At 39.4% G+C, this 27,547-nt stretch overlaps 1 protein-coding gene across 5 annotated transcripts in view; it reads right to left on the bottom strand.

Moving 5' to 3' along the window:
- The window catches only part of FAM135B (family with sequence similarity 135 member B), a 128,673-nt gene that overhangs the window by 35,903 nt on the left and 65,223 nt on the right, over positions 1 to 27,547 (bottom strand). For all 5 annotated transcript variants that reach the window (XR_015797549.1, XR_015797548.1, XM_088148942.1 and 2 more), the window contains 5 exons: positions 27,415 to 27,485; positions 26,309 to 26,482; positions 25,115 to 25,241; positions 3,697 to 3,850; positions 579 to 628 (listed from right to left, as the gene is read on the bottom strand). Coding sequence is in view for 3 of the 5 variants with exons in the window: in XM_088148942.1 (XP_088005068.1) it covers positions 579 to 628; positions 3,697 to 3,850; positions 25,115 to 25,241; positions 26,309 to 26,482; positions 27,415 to 27,485 (576 nt within the window). In the remaining 2 variants the exon portion in view is untranslated. The remainder of the gene's footprint in view (positions 1 to 578; positions 629 to 3,696; positions 3,851 to 25,114; positions 25,242 to 26,308; positions 26,483 to 27,414; positions 27,486 to 27,547) is intronic.

The following is a 27,547-nucleotide window of genomic DNA, read 5'->3' as shown; positions in this document are numbered from 1 at the left end:
CTTGCTTGATTGCTTGCTTTTTATTTTTACTATTGTAAATCCCTTTTAGAGGTGATTTTTCATATAATTCTGACCTTGTTCAGCTTTCCTATTTCCAGGGAACATCTGCAATAAGCCAAAATATTGCCTTGGTGATTCTTTGGAGTGAATTAGGTGGCATGGCGGGTGCAAAATATTTACTGAAGGTGGGAAACAAATGTGCTATTCAACATTTCAACACTTCCTCCATGGTTGTTCACAAGCACTGTAGCTACAACAACAGAAAAGTGACTTGATGCTCAGGGTCAAATTGGTGTAGGATAGATTTTAAAAGACCTCCCACATCCTAATCTAACACTCTATCCCAAGAATATGCAAACTTCTTGAGATTTTTTTTTTAAGACAACACATTCATAGAGAAACAGAACAAAACAAGAATGGATAAAGATAGGCTAACGTGACTGGAAATAAATAGAATTGAACATGCTAAAAATAAAGCGTCCCCAAGTTTATGTTAAAACTAAATGAATGGAATACAGCCTATTGTGTTTTGCGTTTGACGTTAACACTACTTCCCGGTGTTAGCCATGCAGAAATACCTGCAGCTCTTCAGAAAGTTGTGATAGTGTCTGTTCCACAGCAAGATCTTCTAAAAATAAAAAAAAAAAGAAGAAGAAAAGGGAGATCCATTATTTGAGACACGTACACTGAACAGAAACAGAAGAAAGAAGGGGAAAACTTGCCAACTCTAGGAAAACAGAAACTGCAATCAGGGCGTCAGAAAAACCATATGATTCTTCATCAGTAAAGTCATGCACCTGAGAAATTCATTCATTCTTTTTTTCCATCAGCAGAGTAGATGCACTTGGCTGATCACAAAAAGTTAAGTAGGTTCTGACCTCATTAGTACTTGAATGGGAGACAAACATAAAACCCCAGGCTAGACTAGCCTAGACTAGCAGGCTGAAAAATAAATAATCAAACAAATCCCAGAAAGAAAGAAAAAGTCAATGGCAAACTCTTCCACTTTGTTACCAGGGAAACTACATGGAGCAGGAAGGAAACTTGATTCATGGGGATCTTTATTTTTACCATTTATTTAACCTTTAAAACATAGTTATAAAATACACATATAAGCAATATTATTGTGCATTACAAGTGGATTTCCTGCTTCAAAATCAGAACACGGGAGAAAAGAGAGAGGGGGGGAGATGTAACCACCAGAGATGAGATAGTTTATATTCAGATGGCATACTTTGGTTTAGATCTGACAGCTTCTTAACAATTGCCAAATAAGATGTCAAAAGGTTGCCTTTGAGAAATGCACAGTTCACCCCATAATTAAGAGTAGAACTGAAGGTCACCTTTCACAGGAACACCTGATACAACATGAATATGTTACCCCCATGAAAAGTTCTATCTGTAAGTAACTGGAGAATAGTCCAAACAACTGAACAGACATAAATTCTCCTCCTTAACATCTCTATCAACACAGATTCTTTAACTGACATCTTTGATTATGATTGATGCCCTGATACCTAGGAACTTCATCTGCCTATGTATTCCAGGAGTATAATTTAGGGGTTTGGTAGTGATTTAAAGTAATTTATTCAATGTAATTTGTTCAATTTAGTATGGCTGCTGACTCCAGAAGACTCTGGGCAACTTTTAAAATTCACAAAAAGAGTAAAACAATTAAAATAGAACTGCCCAGACTAAAAAACTAGAACGACAAACAGTCCAGACAGCACAAAATAACAATAACAAAACAATAGGTACTAATAACCAACAATAACAAAATAATAGATAACAATAGCAAAATAATAAATAACAATAACAAAATAATAAATAACAATATGTACAACTCCTCGCTGTGATCCTTTGGATGGTCCAGCTGCCTTACTCTCTCTAACCGGGAGCAGGTCACTCTAAACAGGGCCACTGGACAACTATCATATAAAATAACTATGTTTTGCTGCCCTCATTGCCATGCTCATTGCCTGAGTATGGGCGGTCACTTGAGTTCAGTCAGATTCACTCTTTGTCTTTATCCAACGGCACTCCAGGTGTTGCTTCTGACGACTCGTGTTCAGAAGCTCTTTGGAAAACCATGGTGCACCCTGGAATCAGTGCCCAGAGAGAGGCTGTCAAAGGCCTCATTCGCTGCCTATTCCAGCATGTATCCAAGGACTCAACTGAGCTATCCATCAGATCCTCAAGGAAAACTCCAAGCTCCCTCTGGAAGACAACAGGACCCATCACATGACTGGGGTGGGCCGGTCTAACAGGCCCTGTCATTTAAATAACGATAAGGTTATAAGCAAAGCCCTGCTGGTTCATTTTCCCTTTCCATGATTGCAATCCCACAGGGATGGAAAAGGAAGTGACTTTGAAGGGCTTGACTCCTCTTCGTCTCCCATGACTGCCTCTGAGGGCACAGTTCCAAGTCATGTATTAAGCCAGCCAAGACACCCAAGCTGGTTCCCTAATCAATGGTCATGACTCCAATCTCTGCAAGGTGACACATCATTTATGGGACCAGGATGGAGAGGATAGTATTAGAAGAGCTGATGTTCCTCACAGCATAAAGGAAGTGAAATTGAAGGCTGATTAGAACGCCTTCAAACATGTCAGTGAAAATGGTAGGTAAAATGCATCAGGTAGGTTTGAAATGTAATGCTTCACATTTTAATATGGACTGAGCAGTGGTTAGCTTTTTTGACTTCTCTGGGTTCTGTACGGGGGGCGGAGGGAGAGACATGTGCCGTGTTTTGGCTCTGAAAGGACAACAGTATTTCAAAGTCTGTAGGGATAAGAACATCTAGGCACATTCTTGTGTCTTCTTCTTCTTCTTCTTCTTCTTCTTCTTCTTCTTCTTCTTCTTCTTCTTCTTCTTCTTCTTCTTCTTCTTCTTCTTCTTCTTCTTCTTCTTCTCCTCCTCCTCCTCCTCCTCCTCCTCCTCCTCCTCCTCCTCCTCCTCCTCCTCCTCTTTAGTGTTATACATTAGGAAAAACTGCATACAGAAAACTATGGGAGAAATTGCATTCTAAGTACGTACACATTTTTGGGTAGGTACTTAAACACACACATTTCTAAGTGGTCTATTCAAACTCAAACTTTGTAGAGAATTAACCGACAGATAATATGACTCTTATGTTTTTCCAGAAATAACAGGCATGTCATGAGTCACTCTCTGACATTATGTAAACCTCGGGGGGGGGGGGGAGGCAGCTCTAAGCAAAGAGAATGCATACAACATGGTTTTTATTCAATTATTATATTAAAACAAAACAACAAAAAAGAGATCTTTCCAAATCAATTAACTGGATTAAACGAATGTGGAGATAATAGGACTAGTGTATTTGTGTTAGGATTTATTCACCAATGATCATGCTGATATAGTATTTCAAGGGTAAATGCATCCTCAACTTTAGATAGATAAGCTAATGTTTTCCTTTGACTGCAACTGATAAAGGTACTTGAGGCCAAGGCAACAAATGAAATCGAGATTTTCATTGGGGGGATAGATTTAAGCTGATTGTTTGAGACTGCTCAAAAGTGTATGAATGGGAAGGAACTGAGTTAATAGATGCCACTTGGGCAAAAGAAAGATCATGGTGGTGGTGGTGGTGGAAGAGCAAAATTGAGTCTTAGTGTTGACCCTAGCATCAGACCCAGATGTTGTAGATTGTTCTCAATTCATTACCCTCCACATACCTAACTTCAGCTGTGGCAAATTGGGAATCTCCTTGGCGATGGCAGCACAGTATCTCTGAAGTCCTCTATGGGCATTCAAGAGCAGGAGGCAAAGGTCTTTATGCCACTTTTGGGCATGTTGCCTGCAGTTTTCTGATGGCACATAGCAGCCTTCCTGCAGAAGATAGGAAGGACAGAGAAGCAAGGAGGCAACATTACTTGACCTTCACTCTGAAGATAGAATTGAGGGACTGCAGCCTAAATCACCATCCTTGGATTCAGCAGCTATAATCTTAGGGAACACGTTTCTATTCCAAGTACATTCTGCAGATCTGGTTATTCTGACTTAAGTGCCCCTGTGTTCAATGGGTTTCATATTCAGTAAACAGGCTTAACATTCCAGAACTGATCTGTTTCTTAAAACAAGCAAGGAGAAATTCATTTAAGGCAGTGTTGTCCAAACCTGGCCACTTTAAGATGAGTGGACTTCAACTCCCAGAATTCCCCAGCCAGCCATGCTGGCTGGGGAATTCTGGGAGTTGAAGTCCACTCATCTTAAAGTGGCCAAGTTTGGACAACACTGGTTTAAAGGATGATAGAATTTCAGAATGCTGCAAGATCTCCGACAAGCAAGAGTCCACCAGAACATCGGTTCTTCTAGCCCACACAGCCACTGAAAACAAGCAAGCTAACGAAAAACTGCTTTTTCTTGCTGTTAGAATTATAGCTAGTTTTAAATATTTTCATTGTCATATTTGTACGCCGCTTAGAGCCACAAATGGAAATTGGCAACATGCTGAATAAATGGATTAATGAATGTGGGTCCCAATAAGAATAGGAAAAAGCAATTTAGATTGGAGAAGACACTAAAGTTGCTTCCTTAATCCTCAGAGCAACTACCTTTGGCAATCAACTACTGAAAAATTAACAAAACATGGAAAAAAGACCTTGAGACAGTTCTCCCCACATATCTAATGTAGTTTACATAAGTCACAAGTTGCATATCCAAGTGGAGACCTGAACTTGGTGTTCCTTCATACGATGCTTCCTACATATCTGAATGTAAGTCACCATCCATACCTGTTCAAGTACCATCAACAAAAGATAAATGCTTTCCCTTTTATGTAATATATGATTGGTGCCAGGAAATGCTTCAGTTCTCAACCTGAAATATGTACTTTTAGAGGGGAAGTAAGCTTTGCTGACCATTCCTAAGTGATGTCATGTTGTAGGAAATTGTTGAGGAGCAATAAGACCACATTATTCACATGACAACAGTTCTTTCCCACCTATACTAGTCAACCGTCCATTTCTGGGCTTAATTCAAAATGTGATTGAAAATTATTATCATGTGATTGAAAATTATTATGGGTAAATTCTAGGTTAGTTTGTACCCGGAACATCCCCAGTCAATCCTTGTATCCAGATCAGAGAAAGCACACTGAGAAAGCCTGATGTTCATTTATCAAGCATCAACAAACATCAAAACACCTAACTGGAAAAATAGGATAAAAGGCAAAAAATAAAAAAATAAAAAATAAAAATAAAAAAAGGGGGGGAGAAAAAAGATGTGAACAACTAGAGTTACTTTTGCTGCTTTACTGTTGTTGTTTTTTAAATAAAGCTATAGAACTATTGAGCAGCATGAAACCCAGCAAAGAATTAGATTAATTAACAATAACTTCAATAGTAAAAGCTTTTACAAATCGCTGGAATAAAAAGAAAGAGAAATGAATGCATTTGCAATTCCCTGCTGGAACTCTGTGCAAAGTGCATAGAAATCTCTTGAACATTTGTGACTATGAAGGCATGTGGACAGTATTCCATGTATGTTTACATGCCCACAATGTTGCACAAAAGGATTATAGACAATTCAAAATCTTGCCTGACATGCAGGGTTTATTTTTACTGAACATTAGTTTACACAAAGAAAGAAAGAACTAAGCAAAGAATATACAATATTATGAAGAGAAATACAGAACATTATATCAATAAATAAAAAGTAAAAGGCATCACTAACTTAAAAACCTGGAAGTTGTTCATAATTTCCATTTCTCGTACAAATTGACGAAGTTACACCTGCTGCTATTAACATAATGAAAATAACCCACCCAGACTTGATAAAAGTGTGATTCTTCCATCTGAAAGTTCATTAAAATAATGAAGGTCACTAATTTTTTCTAATAAAGCAAATGGAAAAACTGTTTTAATCCACAGATCAAGTGTTACATTTTCAAGAAATGTCCAACTTTGTGCAAAAGTCAGTTTGTTGCCCAAAGTAAGTAGCCAAGCAACTCCTTATTTTGAAGAGAAGTGTTGGATCACGTGAACAGATGCAAAGAGCCTAGCTCTGGAACGCATTTGACTCTTTGTTTGGTAATGATACTAATTTCACTAAAAAGTTTACATCAGGAACATGTGACCTTTTTGCATATCCACCACATATGGTAACATGATCCTTTTTGTCTACACCCTTTCCAATATTTGGAAAAATGATTATGCAAGACATATGTTGATCTAGCAGGTGTTAAATGCCACCAGTGTAAGACCTTCAGTTGCAACTCTTGGAGAGAGGCAGAAAGAAGACCTAATTTCCAGAAGAACTGGCATTTTTGGTTCAACTATTAGGTGGCCTAAATCACTGTTCCAGGCCTTCTTTAGATTAAGAGGGAGTTCCTGTCTCATTTTGCAATAACAACATACACATCTCCCGACATGATTCCTTTTGGTTGCGCCAAATAATTTGATATTAAATTCTCAAACATAGTATATGGGCAAATTATGGAATTCCTTACTTCTTCTCCCCTTCCAGGACAGTATTACCCTGGTACCAGAAAAACCAAGATAACTGGCAACCAGTACATTGTTCAATCTCTTCCTTATTATGTGGTATACTATTGTGGTGTAAAAGCCACTTATCCTATGAAAATGATAATTCAATAATTTTAATTGAGCTAATCCCCCCAAAATAAAGCATAACGTGGAGTTATATACCTGTGGTCTAGTACATTTATGGTGTGCTACTAAAACAGCACAAAAATAACACCCCACAAAGTTTGCAGTTGTTTTTCATATGCTTGTACATGATTTCTGAGTGGAAAAATATTTTGAAAAGGATGCCGATGGCGTCTGTTCAAGCTACAAAGCATTCTGCTTTGTCATGGATTTTGAATCTTTAACTGCAAGTGAAGGCCTGCATTTAGCACTTCTAATACCTCATCCTAATAATGTATAAATGACCTTTAGGGAAAGTTTTCTGCATAGCGCTAACTTCTGTGCAAGCTCCATTAAATTCATAAGAGAACACTAGGCTTGACCCTCTACAATGGATTTTCCAGGAATAGCACTGGAAAAATGGAATTGCTATTTTTGGCTCCCCCCTCACCCTCCAAAAAACCTGACAGCCATAATCATGTCCTGAAATGGAGGAGATTAAAAAAGAAAAGAAAAGAAAACCTCAGGATACATCGTCACAGATAGAATTAAATCTTTTTCCAGTGGTTTCTCCTAAAATATGCCACAAGACACCTTGGCAATAGCAGCTTCACAGCATCCCAAACTTTTAATGAACATATTTTATCATTTTCATTACTGTTCCTGATGCTACTGTTCTGTTCAATAATGTGGCAGTTCGTTACCAAATGCTGTAATGTGACTTGTAACAAAGAAACAAAGCTGTGGAAACGATGTAAATTGTTTACTCTTGACAAGAGCATTTTTTTTTTAAAGTTCTGTTGAAAGAAATAATTAGGAAGAACACTCATTACTGTTATTTTAGTTTTGCAGAATACAGTATCAGCTCTCGAGGAACAGCCTTTAGGAATTCACCACAAGCTTTAAGGACTGTCCTGGATCTTCATGGCTTTAAAGGATGGATGGATGGATGGATGGATGGATGGATGGATGGATGGATGGATGGATCGATGGATGGATCGATGGATCGATGGATCGATGGATCGATGGATCGATGGATCGATGGATCGATGGATCGATGGGTGGGTGGGTGGATAATATAGATGATAGATGATAGATGGATGGATGGATGGATGGATGGATGGATGGATAGATAGATAGATAGATAGATAGATAGATAGATAGATAGATAATAATCTATGACATTTTCTAACTTTCTAACCCCAAATACCAGGAAATGTTTCAGACAGTTAGCCAAGACATCCTTCTTTTTCTTCCCAGCCAGAAATAAGGTGCAAAAAAGCTGTTTGCTTCCTTTCTGTGGTTGTCCCCTTTTCTAGTTTATTTTCTAACTCAAGCAATCAGATGCCTGAAGACTTCTAAAGGGAATGTATCTAGTTGTTTTCCAAAGCTTCTAAATCTCCCAAAATATCAAAGTAGGATTTGTTTTGTTTTGTTTCCTCTCTTTCGATTCCCTCCCACACTAGTCTTAGAAGAGGGCTTTTAATACTGCTTAGTTAGAAATCTGGAAGCCTACTATGGGAAGGAGACCAACAACGTTCTTTGATCAAGTAGGGTTCACCAAGTTTAGGGCAGCTTCATTGAACAGTTCTAGAAGTGGAAGATTAAAGGAGGAAATAAAACAAAGCAAAACAAACAAAATAAAGGCTTCAAAAATAGCTCTTATTGGAATGTCAGACTTTATTTTGCTATGCAGAAGAAGCAGGTGTAAAAATGAGATCTGAAGGGCAGAGAAAACAAAGCTCTGGATATATATTTCCTTACACATGAATCAATAAGCAAAAATCTGTATTAACCGTAGTTGGATGGAAAAGAAGAGATTGGCCAGATTCCAGTGGCTATTTTGGCTCAGTTAGTAATTATTTTAAATCAGATTGGCCTGCTCCATTTCTTCATCATAGCTCCTTTTTTGTTTTGTTTTGGTTTTTCTTTCTTCTTGATGAAAAACCACTTTTTTAATATAAGAAGTGCCCAACTTTCATTAGCTCAAGAGCTGGGTCAAGGCCTGCACTCCAAAAGTGGACTGGGTCACAGTCTGTTTATTTCAGGATCATTTAAGGAGCGAAATGAGCATCTTAAGCCCCCACAAGCCAGGCCACACAGGTACCCCATACAATTCATTAAAATCATCAATAAATAATAAAAATTAGGGGTTGCCTAGGCCCCATAGTTTCTGTCCATCCCACATGATCTGACAGAGACAGCCTGCTTTGGATCCCATTGATTAAACAATGTCCCCTAGTAGCGCTCAAGAAATGAGACTTCTCCATCATGGAGCTTGTCCTCTGGAACACCATTCCCCCCAAGATTCATATGGCACCCACCTTGGCCCTGTTTAAATGAGCATCAAAAACCTGGGTGCATTACCAGGCCTTGGGTCAGAGTGGGAGATGGGTCCTTTGTGCAATGTTCTGGATTTTTATACAATTGATTTTTCCCCCCTTAAACTTTGGTCTTTTGATAATATGATTCTCTGTGTGTGTGTATGTGTGTGATTTATTGTGCTTTTATTGTTGTATTTTGTAAGTCACCCAGAGTCGTAACAGATTGGAGTTGCCTATAAATTAAATAAATAAATAACCTACAGGAACCCAATAAATCAAACTCATTTTGGCTGGGCTGGGGAATTCTGGGAGTTGAAGTCTACACATCTTAAAGTTGTCAAGTTTGAAAATCGCTGTAGCTGATTTGACACCACCTTCTCAACTACCTTCACAAAGAAGGGGAAATTGGAAACTGGGTGAAAGTTGTCCAAAACATCTGCATACAGGGGATTCTCCTCAGGAAAAGATACACTATCATTTCTTTAACATACATAGCATTACAGCCTCCCCCATAGAGAAATTGTCTCCTAGACCCAGTTGTTCATGTTCCCCAGTCATCTAAATCAACCAAGAGGTACATAAAGTAACCTCCCAGGAATTCAGTGGAATTCAGACTACAGAGGACACTAGCCACCTCCTTGGGTCCCACCAGATCCAAAGAATCCCAGGTAGTAATGCAAGACATTGTCTCACTCACCACAGTGGATTCTCACTAATGGGTATCCAACACAGAGACAGTAAGGAACAGTAAGGAAGATGACCTTGACAGAGATAGCCCAGACCTATTAATCAAACACTGAGGAGAAAAACATTGCTTAAGTCTAAAGCAAGCATAAAATATGTGTAAGTGGCTCAGACAAATACCTCCTTAATTCACTTGGGTAGATGTAATGTGATGTGATGTGGAATGACCTTGGGAGACAGGGGGAAGAGGTGCTGCCTAGCGAATGATCAGATAAGGGGACAGGGGGTGGGTAGCCCACAGCTGCATAAAGAGCAGAGAAAGAAACTCAGAAAAGAACCTCCCTAACTTATCAGGCTGTAAAAGAAGAACCGGGACATGCTGTGATGGAATGTATCTACGAGGAGGAGAGTGAGGTGGGAGATCAAGGCTATCAGGAGGGGGGGAGTGCATTCCAGGAGGGGAAAGGAGACAAGAGACAATGCGGTCCGCAGGGGGAGTGTGGGAAGTGAAAGAGGTTCAGGATAGCCACTCCCTAGAATCTCCCAGGGTATATCCACCAGTTGCAGTAGTATAGATTGAGTTTGGCAAGATTCTGTCTATAAGGTGTAAGCAGATAAAGGAACTATACTCGACTGGCCTGTTTCACCATTATTCTTGGGCTGGGCCTGACAGATTTGTACTTTCAGACTTGTAAGATTCTGTTAAAGTAGCCTTACAATAAAGCACCAGAATTAGCTCATCTGGTCTTGTTTCCTTTCTGGTCTACCTGGCAAGGCTGACAGTATAAGAAGGGGAGGAGGTCCAGCATTATCAGATTTGAAGATTCTGTTATTATAGGCACTCTCTTTTTTATGTGTAATTTTTATTAAAGATTTTAATTGCAGTAATAAAAACTAATACAAACTAAGAGAAAGAGAATAGAAAAAGGAATAAGTGCAGGAAAAAAGAAAAAGAAAGAAAGAAGCAAGAGAAAAGAAAGAATATAATGATGCTCGATGACGCTCCCTGAGTGATTACCAATTACTTTGGATCTTGTTATTTTTTATTTATTATTGTAATTTCTGGTCTACCTGGCAAGGCTGACAGTATAAGGGGAGGAGGTCCAGCATAATCAGACTTTGAAGATTCTGTTATCATAGCCACTCTCTTTTTTATGTGTAATTTTTATTAAAGATTTTAATTGCAGTAATAAAAACGAATACAAACTAAGAGAAAGAAAATAGAAAAAAGAATAAGTGCAGGAAAAAAGAAAAAGAAAGAACCAAGAGAAAAGAAAGAATATAATGATGCTCGATGATGCTCCCTGAGTGATTACCAATTACTTTGGATCTTGTTATTTTTTATTTATTATTGTAATTTTGTCATTTTAATTGATTTTAATTGTTTTGTAAACTGCACACAGTCTTTCAATGAGATGGGCAGTGACAAATTCAATAAATAAATAAATAATAAAGAAAAAGAAAAGAAATATATAAAGATGTGACCTCTAACCTTCATCACAACAAGTATAAACAAATTTAGTAACTCTTCACCTCCTGTAAGGTTACAAACAGATCTCTCTTCTTCCCATAACCCATCTGTTATCTATCAGCAAATCCATAAGACATCAACTTTTCAATCCTGGTGTCAGCAAAAAGTCTGCAAAGGGTTGCCAGAATTTCATTAAAACATGTCTTATTTTAACCTCGATCAAATAAACCATCTTTATATTCCCTTTACCTCTGAAAATCTTAAATTCATTCAAATATTGTCATAGGATTTGATCTCTCTTCAATTCTTTATCCCATCGCATAGGCTTCTTCAAGGCTTTAACGGGCCTCTTTTGTAAATCCAATAAAAAGACATTATCCAGGTCATTCTCTTGGTTTATCATTTGTATTTCCCTTTTAATTTTTAAAATGTCAGCCAGCTTCTTTTGTATGTCCAGTAAAGCATCCTTATCTGGGTCATTCTCTAGCCTGTCACTTGTTCCACTTTAAATGCCTTCTCTGTCTTGTAATCCACACTTTTCTTTAAATCCAATATCCTGATTCAACTACTTCTGCATCCAGCAGGATTTGTTTCAAATCTGTCACTCCATTATTAACATCCTTTAGACATAATCTATCCATAGAAGCAGACATCATTACTGATATTGTTGATATTGTGGCTACTAATTTCTGGCCCCATTCTTCAAAGATCTCCTTTAGTATTTCAAATGTTATAACATTTTGTGACACTTTTGTAAATCCCAATCCTAATCAAAACCAAAGGCAAGGTTTTTTTGATGGGGGGGGGGGGCTGGAGTCTTTAGTCCCCTCTAGTGTCCAATTTAAATAATAAAGTCTCCAATCTTTGTTATCGCTTACAGTAGACAAAATAATTTTGATTCCCACAAAAAGCTGTTTATTTTTACAGTTAGTTCCAAAATCTTATGTAAAAAGTTTCAATATTCCAAATTTGTCTGAACCCTTAATTCATTTATAACTTTCTTGGTTCAAAATATTATTATTATCATCATCATCATTATCATTATAATTATCATTTTGCCATTTATTTCATTTTTTTTAAAGTTCTTAAACTTATAGTTAATTTTTCTTATGTTCAAAAATGAAAGTAGACTTAGCAGGTGACTTTTCAAACTTGTCATTTCGAAGATGTCTAATAACTTTAAGATGGTTAAATAAGCAATTTCCAAAAGTGATTAGAAGTGAAGCTAACCAACTCACTGTCCTTTAAAAGGCTCCGCTGTGGCTGTGACCTTTCCTTTCCTAGTAAGGAGCAGCTGTCCAGAGCACATTTGGGCAATCTCCTGTCCTCTCCTTGTCCAGAGAGGTTCCAAAGAACTGGTCAACTCACCTGTTCTTTCGTTTTTGCTGCAGTCACAATCTCTGCTCTCCACAAAGATGTGTTTAGTTTGCCGTGCTTCCACCAGAAGTCAGCCACTCTCAATAAAGCTAGTCTTAGCCTTCCTGTTGACTCTTAGTATCGTCTACTTGATGGGGCCAGCAAGATATGAGTGACTTTATCTGTCAAGAAACCTGTTGATTTGCCTGGTATACCCATAAACGATTTGTCTCACATATCTTTCCCTAAAAGGCTCTGGGTTACTCTGAACAGGTCTGCCAGGCAAAAGTCTATGGATGTAATAGCTATGGAAAACACTTTGACAATCTAACTGACATTGTGTAGGCTCAAACATGAGTTCCTACCACCACTCATTTGAATCTACTCATAGTTCTCTAGATTTTTTTTTCACTCTTTGCTCCTTAAAGACCTCTAATACCCCCCAAATGCAAAAAAGAGTCCCTGTCATACCCCATTCTTGCCACTACATGAATCCAACCACATGTCTCCCTCCCTGAAGGCCTTAACCAACCAATAGGGGTACAAAACTAACACATAAATGGTTGCACTAACAATCCCAATAACCCTATTGAAGTGCTCAGGATTAACAGGGTCAAACTCCTCCCAGGAAATCAAATGAAACCATATCTCAGTCATCTCCATAGGATTTGCATAACTGGAATCCAATTCAGAGCAATCTGAGTGACTTTATCTGCAATGCCCCTGACAACCTCCAAAGTTTCCTGGACAACCATAGCTATTTTCCTATCCCTACCCCAGGATCACAGCTGGTGCGATACTTAGATGGGGGAACACCTGCACACTTCATGTCCAACAGGTCTTGGTAACACATGACAAGTCAGTCGTCTCATCCATTATTAAATCATAGATAAGGTAATGTCAGTCTTGCGAGGTAGTCCAGACAAGAAGCATATCCAGAAGTACTAGCTCTATCTTTACTGTAGGGTTACTTTAACAGAATACTGCAAGTCTGAAAGTACATCTCTCCCCCACTTGCCTTTTCAGTCCAAAAACTAGGGAGGGTCTCTTCTGAGATGTTTCCCACACTCCCATACCTTCTGAGGGTTCAGCTTCCTCTTATCTGACTGTTGCCTACTCTGCAGCTCTTCCTTCTGTCTCCCAAGGTCATTCCCATATATCATTACAGGTGAGCATCATTAGAGACCAACCTGGCATTGGCAGCAGCAGCCAAAGCCCAGGGCCAACTAAGTCTTGATGACTAGGCAATGGGGGGGGGGGGGGAGAACACAGTAATGGCACACGATTCCCTTCATATCTCTCACTGTCCATCACCATCACAATGTTCCTGCCTGCTCCCAAACCCCACACTACATGAAATCTCCTTGATCCCTGCTGTCTCTCTCCCAGGTCCAAAGCCCCATCCAAAGCTTCAATCCTCATCCTTTCCCCAGAGACTGGATGTCTAGGTCAGCAGTTGCTTTTGCCTAGCAATTGCCCTGTTCAAGAAATCCACCTGGGACCGAGTGTCCCCCATTCATTTCTCTGAACTCCAGAGCAGGGTGCCATCACTCTCAAGCCAACTATATGTTTCAGACCACTTGATCTGTCTCCTTCTGTGGAGAAGAAGGAAGTGAAATAAGGCCACTGCTTGCAACATCAATTTTACAAACACTCATAAAAACATCAGAGTAAACTTAAACAAAGTGTCAAGCAATCACTTGAGAGGAAATATGGAGCAGCCACCTGACAGTGATAAAGGATTCCAATCCTTCCAGGTTTACTTGCTTTACAACCCGCCTGACATTTCTCTGCTGAGGCTGGTCCCTTCATTTGTGTTATTTCTTTCAAGCTTGAAGGCAGTCACTGCTTCTATTCTCAACCCCAGTGAATGACAAGCGATTGTACGGCAAGGTGATTATCTCCCACAACCACCCTTGCCACGGAAAGTATTGCCATGTCTCCAAATGCCCCGGAGGACATTATTGATGAAATTGCAGCTAAATTAAAAGTTCAGGTAAACTTGTGAGCGGCTCTTGAAACAGGATGTATGAAGAATATTAAAGGAAATATAAAGCCCAAGCAATTTTATAGGGGCCATCCTAAGATAGAAATGCAAAGAGAAGGGATAGAATCATTGTTCTTCTAATCAACACATGCACTTGCATGTGGATATTAAAAAGTTTGCAGTGACAGTCAAGCATTCAGCTCCAAAAAACTCTTCAGGAGCAAGTTTGAGCACTCCAAAATGGGCTTCCATTGTTCTATCATGTGTTGCTCTTTACCAGCCATTGTTCATTATTGCTTTACATTTCATACTGGTATGCTATGCACATGGTTCCCCAGCCAACACCACTGGGGATGGGGGAGGAAGAGAGAATACGAGAAAGAGAGAAGAACCAAAAGAATATTCCCACCAAAAACTAGGACCAGAGGCATCTGGTTGGCAGACTGGCCAATCACGGCTGCCATCATGACTTTTTGACAGCCCCCACTCCTCCATGGATACCCCCATACAGTAAGGAGCTGGACAAATATCTGCATTCATTCTGTTCTGAAGGAGGAACAGACAAAGAAGCAGAAGCTTAAAAATTGTTGTCCAACTGCTTAAAATGAGTGTGAAGATCAGCCTGGATCTGTTATGGATCATAGATTCAACTCAGATTGTCTCTACAATCTAATATGAAGCTTCCAATTTAAAACAAAAACAAAAAACAGAAGAGTCAATATAATGCTTTGAATAGAAATGCCAGACTGGGTGAATTGGATTGGTTTGGGTGCTTTGAATAAACATTCCAATTCAGGTAGTTGATTCTGCTTGAAGATTCAGCAGAACTGGTTTGGAATCTTATCTCTAAATCCAGGCTTCAGATAACCCTATATATTAATGCAGAAATATTTGAAATAATGAGAGAGAGGGAGAGAGGGAGAGCATCAATGGATATTATAAAAGCCTTCATCATTATTCAAGGCTTCAAGACTTACCAGTAGCTTCAGATGTTTACACCCAATATACTGTGACTGATCAGGATGTCTCAGATTACTAGTACCGTCTGGAATCTTTGATGAAGAATCATTCCTACTGTTAGAGGGACTGGAGAATAAAGCACTTTGTTTACAGTGTAGTTGCTAGCTCAGGAAGAGAAATGTAAGTCAGTGCCATTCACTTGTATTCTCATTTCTCCGTCTTGATAAGGACAGATGCATGAAAACCTCTGCCAAATGAAGATAACTGAGGCTGATATGTGAAGCGTGTGGGCAGTGATTTTGATATTCCCTTAATGGCAACTGATTTCTTTTGCTCTGAGCGCCATTAGCTGCTAGACTTCATGGAAAGTGAGTGTCTGATCCTCTGACTTATAGGTAGATTACGATTTGATAGATCCCAGGTGATTTTCAGTTGATCAGCAAGAGTTCCTCGTTCCCAATAAATTTACAAAACAGTAAGTAAAATTGAAAACTGAAAAATATTCCCTTCCAGTTCAGATGATAAGCTTTCGAGCTTAGTTTTGTAAATATAAGGCAAGGTTTGTATTATTAACACAGACGTAGACTTGTATAGGTTGGTTATTCCATAGGATAGTTCCTAGAAGATCCTTACTTATGTTCCTCAAGCTACTATATTGCATCTGTATCTATTTGTGTGTCTTTGTTTTTGTTTATTTTTGCCTCTGGTTGATGGGTTTTGGGCACATCACAGAAAATGAGATTAAATTCACTGATCCAGAAAATAGAAAGTGATTTGCTAGTTCTAGTACAGTTATCACCACCCCAAATAAATAGTGTTGATTTGAAGACTGAAATGAATGACCTTCATTTATACTAGTGAATTACTTGAAGGAAGACATCATGAAGATGCCACTATGAAAACCTGAGAATCTCATTATCGTTTTAAACATTAAATAAAAACAAAGTTGCTGGCCTGGGGACACCCTTAATCTTTCTTGGGTGTAATAAATCTTGGGTGTCATCTCCAGGGCCATGTCAAGTGTAAAATGGATAGGACTGATCATTTTCTATTTTTCTCTGGGTGAGTGAGGTATTTGGGGTTTTGCTTTGCTTTGTAACTGCATTAATTTTGTATTAGGCTTAATTATGACTTCTGTGTCTTGGTGGCTCATCATAGGAAAAAAACGATATTTGATGTTTAATCAACAGAACCGTCTCCATACCAGCATAGCCATGTTTTCCCAATTCTTATCATTGACTCTTATTCTGCACTTGCTCCACATATATCTGGACTGAGGAAGGAACATATAACCAAATAATCAAGGGGCTTGAAGGCCTTCTTTATGAGGAAAGATTAAAAAAGATATTTGAGACTAGGACATTTGAGAAAAAAGAATGGCAAAGGGGAACATGGTTGAGATATGGCAAATCATGCATAGCCTGCAGAAAGTGGACAGGGAAAATCTTTCTTCTTCTATCAAACTGATAGGAGCAGGGATCATCCAATGAAGCAGATGGGAAAGAGAGATGAAAGACACAGAAGAAAGCTCTTATTTACACAGTTGGTTGGCTACTGAGAAGCAAGATGGAAGACTAAGATGGGCTTTGGCCTGATCCAGCAGGTCTGTTATTATGTTCTTTGGTGGAAGCAGGTGCCACTGTGTTCGTTTTGCTTCTCTGAACATGATGGCAGTGGGACTGCCTTTGAAGGCCATCTGCTGGGAGACTAGAGGGCTTCCTTGTGGAGTTGGCTGGCCACCATGAGAACAGACTGCTGGACTAGATGGGCCGGGGATTTGATCCAGCAGGGCACGGCTTAGGTTTTATATTAACCCATGATAATTGGCTTCTGTTCCTTTTCTGAATAAGAATGAGTGATGTTTTTGTTCACTTGTTCTCTCTGCCACTGGTGTTGTTCTTTAATGGAGCACAAAATTATTCAAGACTGTAATTTACAAACAACATAACAACACAGAAACATATATACATGAAACTTTGTGTGGATTCTCATGTGCTTTCAGTTCCCTTGTGTGTACTATTCTTGTTTGATTTTCCACTTGTGTTCCTGTTTTCCCCAAAGTACACAATTGTATTGTATATTTTGAGCCATTTTGCGGTAGTCTCAAGAGCACAGTTTTGTGCATTTTTATATCCAAGCCCTTTGCATACATCAGCCTAACTGGCAGGTTGAAAACCTGGAAGGAAGGAAGGAAGGAAGGAAGGAAGGAAGGAAGGAAGGAAGGAAGGAAGGAAGGAAGGGAGGGAGGGAGGGAGGGAGGGAGGGAGGGAGGGAGGGAGGGAGGGAGGAGGGAAGGAAGGAGGGAGGGAGGGAGGGAGGGAAGGAAGGAAGGAAGGAAGGAAGGAAGGAAGGAAGGAAGGAAGGAAGGAAGGAAGGAAGGAAGGAAGGGAAGGGAAGGGAAGGGAAGGGAAGGGAAGGGAAGGAAAGGAAAGGGAAGGAAAGGAAAGGAAAGGAAAGGAAAGGAAAGGAAAGGAAAGGAAAGGAAAGGAAAGGAAAGGAAAGGAAAGGAAAGGAAAGGAAAGGAAAGGAAAGGAAAGGAAAGGAAAGGAAAGGAAAGGAGTTCTGATAGTCCTAGATGAACTTTAAATGTGGTCTTTTTTTTTTTTTTAAAAGGATCCTAAACTCTACTTTCTTGCTTGGGAAACTGATGCAAAAGGACCTGTTTCTACAAGTTTTCCTCCAGGACTTTTTAAATTTGGTCAGCAATAACAGGTATTCTCCAGTTTTGCTAAAGCAAACTGTTCTCATTTGCTACAATTCACCGCCGGGCATCAAAACTGTCTTGATACTGGTGCAGTGGAGATTAGCCTAACTCTCCTATTTTTGTCCTGATATTTGCTTAACGGCTCCTTCAGGCACCTACTGCATTATTCCTATTTCACTGAACAGCCTTAAAATAATTTACAGGCAAGGACAATGAAACTTTATGAGGCATGAAGCAGATAACCATTACTCGGTAGCTCATTACACTGAATTTTTTACCTGCATGGATGTTTTCCAGCGTGTTTTCGTACGGCAAAACCCAAAAAAAGTTAAGGGGGAGGGGGAGAAATGTGCAGGAAGAAGGCTATGGAAAAGATAAAGAGTTTCAAGTGTTTCTTATTCACTGAGAGCACTTTTTAGCAGGCCCTGCTGATGCTGGGCTGATTTCTAAAGCTGTAATGCAACACTCATGGTAAGCCACATCTCCTTTAAGGAGATTTCCTTCTTCTGAATAGACAGAAGCACTTCTTCTATGAATTGATCTATTTATTTTCTATCTATTAACAGTACTGTATATTGTAATTTTAATTGACTTTAACTGTTTTGGAAACCACCTAGAGTCATTTCAATGAGATGGGCGGTGACAAATTTGCTAGATAGATAGATAGATAGATAGATAGATAGATAGATAGATAGATAGATAGATAGATAGATAGATAAGATGCTATCAGAGAACATGTAAGATCATGAGATTCTGAACAAAAAATTAGGAGTCTGCTAACACTTTTTCCAAATAACACATTTTATTAAAAGGCATACGCTTTCATGAACCACAGCTCACTTCCTCCGATACTTAGAGTCCTTGATGGCTTTAGAATTCAAATTGGGATGAGGTGCGGAGGGAAGATGGGGGTTATGCAAATGCATCTTACATGTGAGACAAATTACAAGTGCTTTATCAATTAACAATTGTAATGTGTTAAAATCTCGTTGTGTTTCTTGAGGTATTTTAAGATAGCCTGAAACTTTTTGACGTACGTGAGTTTAACAAGTTCTTGTTCAGTAGTGGAGTTAAAATCCAATGTTTTCAAAACAGTCACTCTGATGTCTACTATGGAGCATCCTGGGAGTCTGAAACGCTCTGATATTACTTTGTCTTCGTAATCCATCTCACAGGTACCGTGTGAAGGCTTATGCCTTTTAATAAAATTTGTTAGTCAGAAAAGACTGCTTCTGATTTTTTTGCCCCTATAGACAAAAACAGCTTTCCTCCTACAAGATTCTGCATGAGCATTGAAAACAGCGAGGTTAGGTTCAGTGAGGGTAGAACACCTTTCTGAAAGATTCCACAGACTCAGAAGTTTTGGAAAAGCCAAATGGATTTGTTTGGGAACCCACCAAATGTTTAAGAGCAGAACTGGTTGGTTCTGGTCCAACAGAAAATTAATGAGAACTCTTTACTTATTCGTCTGTGTAGATGCAATAATATGTGCCTTTTGTTTGATCCACTCAGTGGCCAACAGGTGTATGAAGTTTAAGGGCTCAGTCAATTAACTACTGTGTCTTCCAACATTTAGATTGACTTAGTTGGACAGTGTTATACTGAGAGATGGTGAACTTTTTCTTTCTAACATCTCCCTGGTAGATATTAAAAAATGCTCCCACACCCATTCAACCAGGATTAACCTTTCTCGGGCCTATATTTTTCTCCATTCTCTTGCCATAGACATCAGGTGAAAGCTATGATATTTGTCTGGAGTCAGGGGGCCTCTAAATTTCACCAAATGATAAAAAGAATGTACATTATAATGTCTCTACCCATTATGCAAATTCAATAATTTGCATGATGACATCATTCCTCTGCTTCCCTCCCCCCCCCTTCCAGGAATGCATATAGTGACTGCTGTAAGAGTAGGATGTTGGAAAATTCAGCCAAGCTTTCCAAAAGAATGTATAATTCCAGCACATTCCTGGGATTTTTTTTTTAAATGCATATAGCATGATATGTCTGCATGGAATATATCTGCATGATTGCAGACATGTTTATGTTCCTTTTTGGTAGAATGAAACAGCTAGCAGCCTAGCTGAAACCTAATTCTCTAGGAATGCAAAGATGGAACTTGAATAAGGAAGGAAGTTGTGAATAATGTGGATTCATAGCAGGAGATTGGGTCTCTAGAAACAAACTAAAAAAAAAACTGTTTTGTTGACCCAATAACTCTTTCTTCTTCCAGTCCTGTAGGGGATGGAAATAAATATCTAAAGCCTATTATTATTTCAGAAAAATAATAGTTGCTTCCTTCAGGCACAGAAGGGGGACATAAAGAGCTTGTCATTTATAAACAAACCACTGTACATATGACTTCTACCTCATGGTCAGCAAGATTTACATCATTTCCCCATTTTTTAGATCAGGGAATATAAGTAACTTGGATCTGTCTGTAATTCTTCCACAGCCCTTTTCGACAGCAACAGAATATTTCAAGTGGGATATTAAAGGGACCGAAACAAGTGTTCCTTCAAAACCCAATACAAGCATTACTGCTAGTAGTGTTTAACAAATTGCCTAGAAATCATAGGGAATAATTTAGCAATCAAAAGCTTTCTCTTTAAAATATTTTCTGCTACCTGTCAAAAACAGTATCCCCTTTGCTACATTCAGGAATAGATTAGGGGAAAAAAAAATCAGAAATTACTCTGAGGCAATTTTACAAAGGTTGGTACCAAACTAGCTTTATCCTTCTTACAGGGGGGGAAAAACACAAAAAAACTTGCAATTAATTAGGACAATAATTATTTTTGTCCTATTTATTTAAATTACTCAAGTCTCTCTCCTTTGTTATTTGGAAAGAGGGAGGGAGGAAGGAAAAGGAAGGAAAGAAAAGGAAGGGAGGGAGGGAGGGAGGAAGGAAGGAAGGAAGGAAGGAAAGACGGGAGGGAGGGAGGGAGAGAGGAAGGAAGGGAGGAAGGGAGGAAGGGAGGAAGGACGGGAGGGAGGGAGGGAGGGAGGAAGGACGGGAGGAAGGACGGGAGGGAGGGAGGGAGGGAGGGAGGGAGGGAGGAAGGAAGGAAGGAAGGAAGGAAGGAAGGAAGGAAGGAAGGAAGGAAGGAAGGAAGGGAGGGAGGGAGGGAGGAAGGAAGGATAGGATTACCTCCTCACTACCCTTCCTTTCCAACAGCAGTGTGAATTCAGAGTACCCCACTGGGCTCGGAGAAGAATAAAAGAAAAGAAAGTAAAAGAAAAACAAATAACACAACCCTGTCTGTAGGAAATCACTCTGCAAAAATCGGACCCCCTTCAATCTTACACACCTGACATTTAATTATTCTGCAAAATGGAAAGAGGTCAAGTGGAACGAATGATTTTTATACAAAAATCCCTTTGACATCTGCTGGAAACAGTGGCATGCCAACCTCCTCTGTGCAGAATCAAAGCAACGAAATTAGCAGGAAAGAGTGTTGTTTGAAGGCCATCTCCTTTACAAAGGACAGCCACAGTGCAGATTTTGTTGTTCTGAAATATCAAGCTGATCCTCAACTACATTTGGAATTATCTGGTTTTAGCTGGGCAACTGCAAGATAAGTCATCAGTTGATTTTAGCCACCTACAATTCTTCCTTGGACTTCTAGGCCAAATCTTGAAGGTCTGTCCTAGGCATCTGGACCCACTTAAATAATGAAGTATACTTTAAGAAAGGCAAGGATAGTGATGGTCTCTACAACCCCGGGTAATGCTGGCATCAATTCATTTACTGCTTGAAAGTTTTTTCAATTAATTTACAATGATTTAACTGGTAGGTTATACAACAGATTAAAAAATGTAAGTAATGGATGAACTGTAACAATATAACTGTGGCTAGGAGATAAGACTTGGATCTTTTATCCTGCAGTTTCCCATACAGTTGTATAAATACAGTGCCTGGGAATTAGAACTGTGCAAAGTTCAAGAGATGCTGATTTTAAATCTAGTTAATTTCTCAATCACAAGCTATGAACAGTCTGGTTGACAGTTCCCAATACCAATTATGAGGATAACAACTCTGCTTTGTTTTCCAGTGTCACCATTACCTGGAAACATGGAATTCACAGAAAGGGGAGCAAGCGATGTACTTTTCATTGTAACATCATAACATGTGTGTTATGTGCGTCACACATAATACACAGGCAGAGCTTCAATTGTGCCATTGTGACTGCCATCTTGATTTTTTGGCCACACCCTGCAGACACTCCTGGAAGCAGTGAAGATAAAGAAAACTCTCCTATTCCATAGGAGATCAAGAATATTGGAAGATATTGGAAGGAATACAGAAGATACTCTTGTGTTACCTCCTCCCTAAACCAAACATAGCTCCAGTCCCCCAAAATATAATAACCTACTCTACCTTTTCCTGCACATTATAGATTGTTTTTATGGCATTTGGAAAAGTGAAAGGAGGGAAGGAAATAAGGATCTGTAGAATGAAAGGATCTTGTGTTCTTTTTCTGTTTTTCACCACTGATACCTCCAAGCCCATCAATTGCATTTAGCAACATTTTTCTCCTAAATAGAAATGGAAAGCTGAATCTGAATCATCATCAAATTGGGGAGGGGGGAAGAGAAAAAAGCAGAAATAAATATCATCTCAGGGAGTTCTCTGCTGTTGAGAATGAAGCTCATTATCTCAATTATCTCTGTAATCCACACCTTTTCTGCTAACTGAAAAGCAACACTGATTACCGCTGAACCCATCTCCATGGGGCAAAAAAACTTAAATAAATTGAGCACAGGAGCTGGGAAGATCAGGACTGACCTGTCAGCATTACTTGTACTGCTGTCACTTTTCAGATACAGTAGGACTGTCAAGCCATTGCAAGGACAGGCAAATGCTCCTGATAAAACACCTTGTTCTTTTCTGCTGGACTATTTCAAAAGGCAAACTAAGTCTATTGTCTGTTCCATGTAGCATTTCTTTGCTACTAGACTTTGAGGATTACAGTCACTCTGTCCTTAAATTGCATATCTTGGGTAGGAAAGCCATGAAGATGCTTCCATACAATTATTATTATTACTGTTGATGTGTTCCCACTCTTAGTCATTGGGAGTTGGGCAGAATATAAATTTAATAAATAATAACAATAATAGCCCTTGTGGCATTTACTAACATTTCTATGCTACTCCATTCCAAAAAAATGCATTAAAAATAAAACAGAAATGAGCAACTAAACTAAACTACTACTATTAGTACTGCATATCCTACTCCTCCTCTTACCACTAGATTAGATGTGATCACACTTTGAGTTTCCAGCATGCTTTATTTTTTATTAATAGCAACAATGTCAGGTAGTTTGGGCTAAGAAATAACAGTTGGCCCAAATTCATTCAATGAAATGCATGGTCAGCTGAGAGATTTAATCTGGGCCTCCCCTATATTATTAAGGTTGGTCTCACAGCCAGCCAGATGTTTAGACTGGATTTGGCATTTTTATCTATCTATTGAGTCCTTCCCAAGGACCTGGGATAGGCAGATGTTGTTGTTTGATGGTGTTATATTATTATTATTAGTAGTAATAGTAGTAGTAAGCCACTAACCACACTAGTTTCCTCTAGATAATTCTGATCAGTGCCATTCATATGCATTAACTGGAATGTGTTTGACTCAAAGAAAATGCAAGCATTTGATTGCACCTGCTTTAAAAAGATTCAGTAATGGGTGGATTAATGAAACAAAGCTAAAAACCAGGGCCAAAACCAAAGCTTATTAGGTGTTCCAAACCCCTCTTCTTCCAATTTGTGTTCCAATTTTAAAATATATATTGAAGAGCAGGGATGGGCAACTGGTTGCCCATTTCTTGTGCCCCTCATTCCTTTTTATGCCGCCATAGACCTACCTCAACCTACCTACCTAGACTGCCCTAGACTTACCATCCTCCCTGGATCATGCTGCTAAATTGAGGAAGCCAATCAGCAGATTAAATGGAGTGGAGACTTTTCAACTAAAAAGTGATATAAGGGGGAAATGAGAAGTAAACTGCAAGACATCCTCTCCTTCATTCCATTTCTACCAAGTAATTGTCCCACTTACAATTTTTATGTAGTACTTCAATGCAGCCATGACCTGCACCATCCATAAACTCCTGTATCTGGTAGCAAATTAAGTCCAGAAAATTATGATATTCAGGAGCTTGATTTGCAACCCTTCAGGAAGTTTCTAAATATTCCAAAAGTCACAATTTCTTATTTATTTGTTTATGCATTCATTTATACAATATTTATAGTCCAGCCTAATCCTAAGAGATCCTGGGTGCAATGCAACGAAGTCCCAAAGAAACACATTAAGAACATATATCAGTAATAGAAATCAATAATTATAAAAACCTCTAATAAATCAAAAGCAGCGTTCCCCTAACCTAAGGGCCAAACTTTTTTCCACAAAATCTGAGCAGATTGCAAATATGTAAGTATCTTGCTTCCTTTTGGCTCACTCTGCCAGTGAAGTCCAATTCCAAAGGATTTTTTAGCATCCTGAGAGGAATTTGAACAATGCCAATTGATTTCTCTGCAGTGGGAAGAGATTAATTAAATCAGAAAAAGAGTGACTGGTAGGCGGTGCTGGGAGAGTGGGGGAGGGAGATAAAATGCCATCATAAAGATAACTATTTTGTGAATGAGATATATTAAAAAAGTAAAGCTAGCATCAGAGTCACCTGTTATCATCTGTTGAGGATATCTAGCTTTGCCCCCAAAATAAGGGGACTGATTTAACACATCCGCTCTGGCCTGGTAGGTCAGATAGGCCTTGCATAGACAAATATTCTGGCTAACTGAACAACAAGCAACTCATCCCTATAGAACTCAATAGCATCAATGTTCAATTCAATACAAGTTCAGGACATGCTGGTTCCACCTCCTGGTTTCACCGAGTAGTGCGGGGAAGCATAATAATAATAATTTTAAGAAATGCAACTCATTGCTAGCCCTTTCTAAAGAATTTCAAGTTCATTTTGGAGTGCCATCAGCACCTCTAAGCAACAGCCTTTTACCTCTGAAGTTGTTGGTCTGCAATAGCCCGCTCCAAAGACTAGGTTTTCTAGCGACATCCCAGGCAGATCTGGCCCCATATCCAGGCTGCCTTTACCAAGCCAGGAAGCCCTTCCTGGACGAGCAAAACTAAAGAAAAACAGAACACATGGAACATTCAGGAATTAGTACAATCAAAATCTCCCTCACTCATGCCTTCCTTTGTGCACTGGGAATAGTTGGCTATTTTTACATGCCCGTGTAGCTCTTTAGGAAAAAAGCAGAGACTGAAAAATATCCAGTGGAAGAGAATACATGTAGCTCAGAGTTGAACTGTGGAGTCCTTGGTGTTCTCTGAGCTTGGCTGTTTGCTTGCAGACATTTCATTACCCAACTAGGTAAGATCATCAATGCTAGTGAGTGTGGGGTTTGCTCCCTGTTTATATACAGTAGCTTGCCCTGCCAGTGTTGGTGGGGGTGTGGTTTTCTCCTTGGTAGTTCCTTGATTCAATCCTTGATTTAATTTAATTCAGTCTTTGATTCAATCCTTGATCCAATCCTTGATTGACTCAAGGAACTACCAAGGAGAAAACCGCAGAAAAAAATTGGGTGGACCCCAAAAAGCACAGCCACAGTGCACACATTCAGGAACCAATGGAGCCTGATGATCAAAAGTAGGATAGGAAAAGAAAACAAATGTTTGGATTAAGGATAAGAATTTTCTTTTCATTTCTTTTTTGAAACCATCCCCTAGCTTGTACTCATGAGCTGATGTGGCCCATTTTAATACCTAAACAAATACAAACTACTTAATATGCATGTGTACTGTACCTGTGTGAAAATTAAAGCTCACATAAAATTTAAACAGTTAAAAAGAAGCACTGAATGCAAAATTAATGTTCAGGGCTGTGCCAGTCCTTCAAAAGTAGCACTCTAGGATTTGTAGGAGCACAAAGGACTTCTCTCCAAATCATTAAAGCAGCCATGTCTTTTTCATTCACCTTCTTTGAAAGCTCCTCCCAGCTGTCTCCATCATCATCTGCAGGGCATGGCCACTTTACTTTGCTTTAAAGTAAAATTTAAATAAAGACATGTCTGCTTTACTGACTGGTAGAGAGCTGATTTATTGGCACTCCTGTGGAAGGATGCGCATAGCTCTGGAAGGATTTGCACAGCCCTCCTGCATTTTCTTTTCGGAAAGTGATGGTTCACTTTACCTGAGGAGGGGCTGGTTTAAAGCCACCAGAGAGGCATGCAGAGTAACAGTGACTGCCGACAGGTGAAAATAATCAAACATGACAGGGACGTGGTGGTGTAGGCCTTGCCTGGGGTGGAAGTGGAGTCCCAACGTCCGGCTGCTTATTACGGGGATGGCCAGAACGTCTCTCAGCCTGGAAGGAGAGGTTGGAAGAGTTGAGAAAAAGAGACGTTGGCTGGCTCTGCGACATTGTTGCTGCGGCAGAAATGCAGGCGTGAATGGAATTTTGATCACTGGGCTGTTATTCTCCTAGCAGTGAGTCACACTTCTAGAGTTGCTGCTCAACTCCCTACATTGTAATTATTGCAGCAACAGGGTCAATTTGTTGATACTGCCATGAGAATCCTCAAATGGTTTGCCTTCTACCATTCACACATAGCCATCTTTCCTTTCCTTTCCTTTCCTTTCCTTTCCTTTCCTTTCCTTTCCTTTCCTTTCCTTTCCTTTCCTTTCCTTTCCTTTCCTTTCCTTTCCTTTCCTTTCCTTTCCTTTCCTTTCCTTTCCTTTCCTTTCCTTTCCTTTCCTTTCCTTCCCTCCCCTCCCTTCCCTTCCCTTCCCTTCCCTTCCCTTCCCTTCCCTTCCCTTCCCTTCCCTTCCCTTCCCTTCCCTTCCCTTCCCTTCCCTTCCCTTCCCTTCCATCACTTCTTCTTCTCCCCTTCCCTCCTTTCTCCTCTCCTCTCCTCCCCTCCCCCTCTCCTGTTCCCACTCCCTCTCCCTTTCCTGAACATGCCATTTGACTAGAAACTGCCAGCACAGAATAGATTATAATCCTAAATTCCTGGTGTTAAAAGGATGGTAAACAGTAAAATACTATTTTTTTATGTGCTCATGCTTTTTATTGATGGAACAGAGGGAAGCAACTACAGCATTGCTCCTCTAAGTTCCTTTCATCATCCTTTCCTCTGTATCCAATGATTGTTTTGCGCAAACCTAATCCTCCATACATCGGATTAAGAAGATTGTGGTTCAGGAAAGCTTATTTCCTAATTTTAAAATGCCTTCAGAAACTTTGCTGCCTTTGTTGCAAGAAAATAACACTTCACCTTAGAAAGGAAAACTACTCACTGTTGTTCACTGTCTGTAAAATGCAGGTCCAGCTTGAGCTGAAAATCAGCTTCACTTAATGCTTCTTCCACCTGAGAACAATTTAAAAAAAACAAAACAAAACCTATTATTATAAGCTAATGTCTGAATCTAC

This window comes from Python bivittatus, unplaced genomic scaffold (assembly GCF_059951505.1).
Source record: "Python bivittatus isolate LINGU-HERP-01145 unplaced genomic scaffold, Pbiv_v1 ctg000590_np1212, whole genome shotgun sequence".
Lineage (NCBI taxonomy): Eukaryota > Metazoa > Chordata > Lepidosauria > Squamata > Pythonidae > Python > Python bivittatus.
Note: the sequence above shows the minus strand (reverse complement) of the source record. Positions and strands in the feature narration are given on the sequence as shown.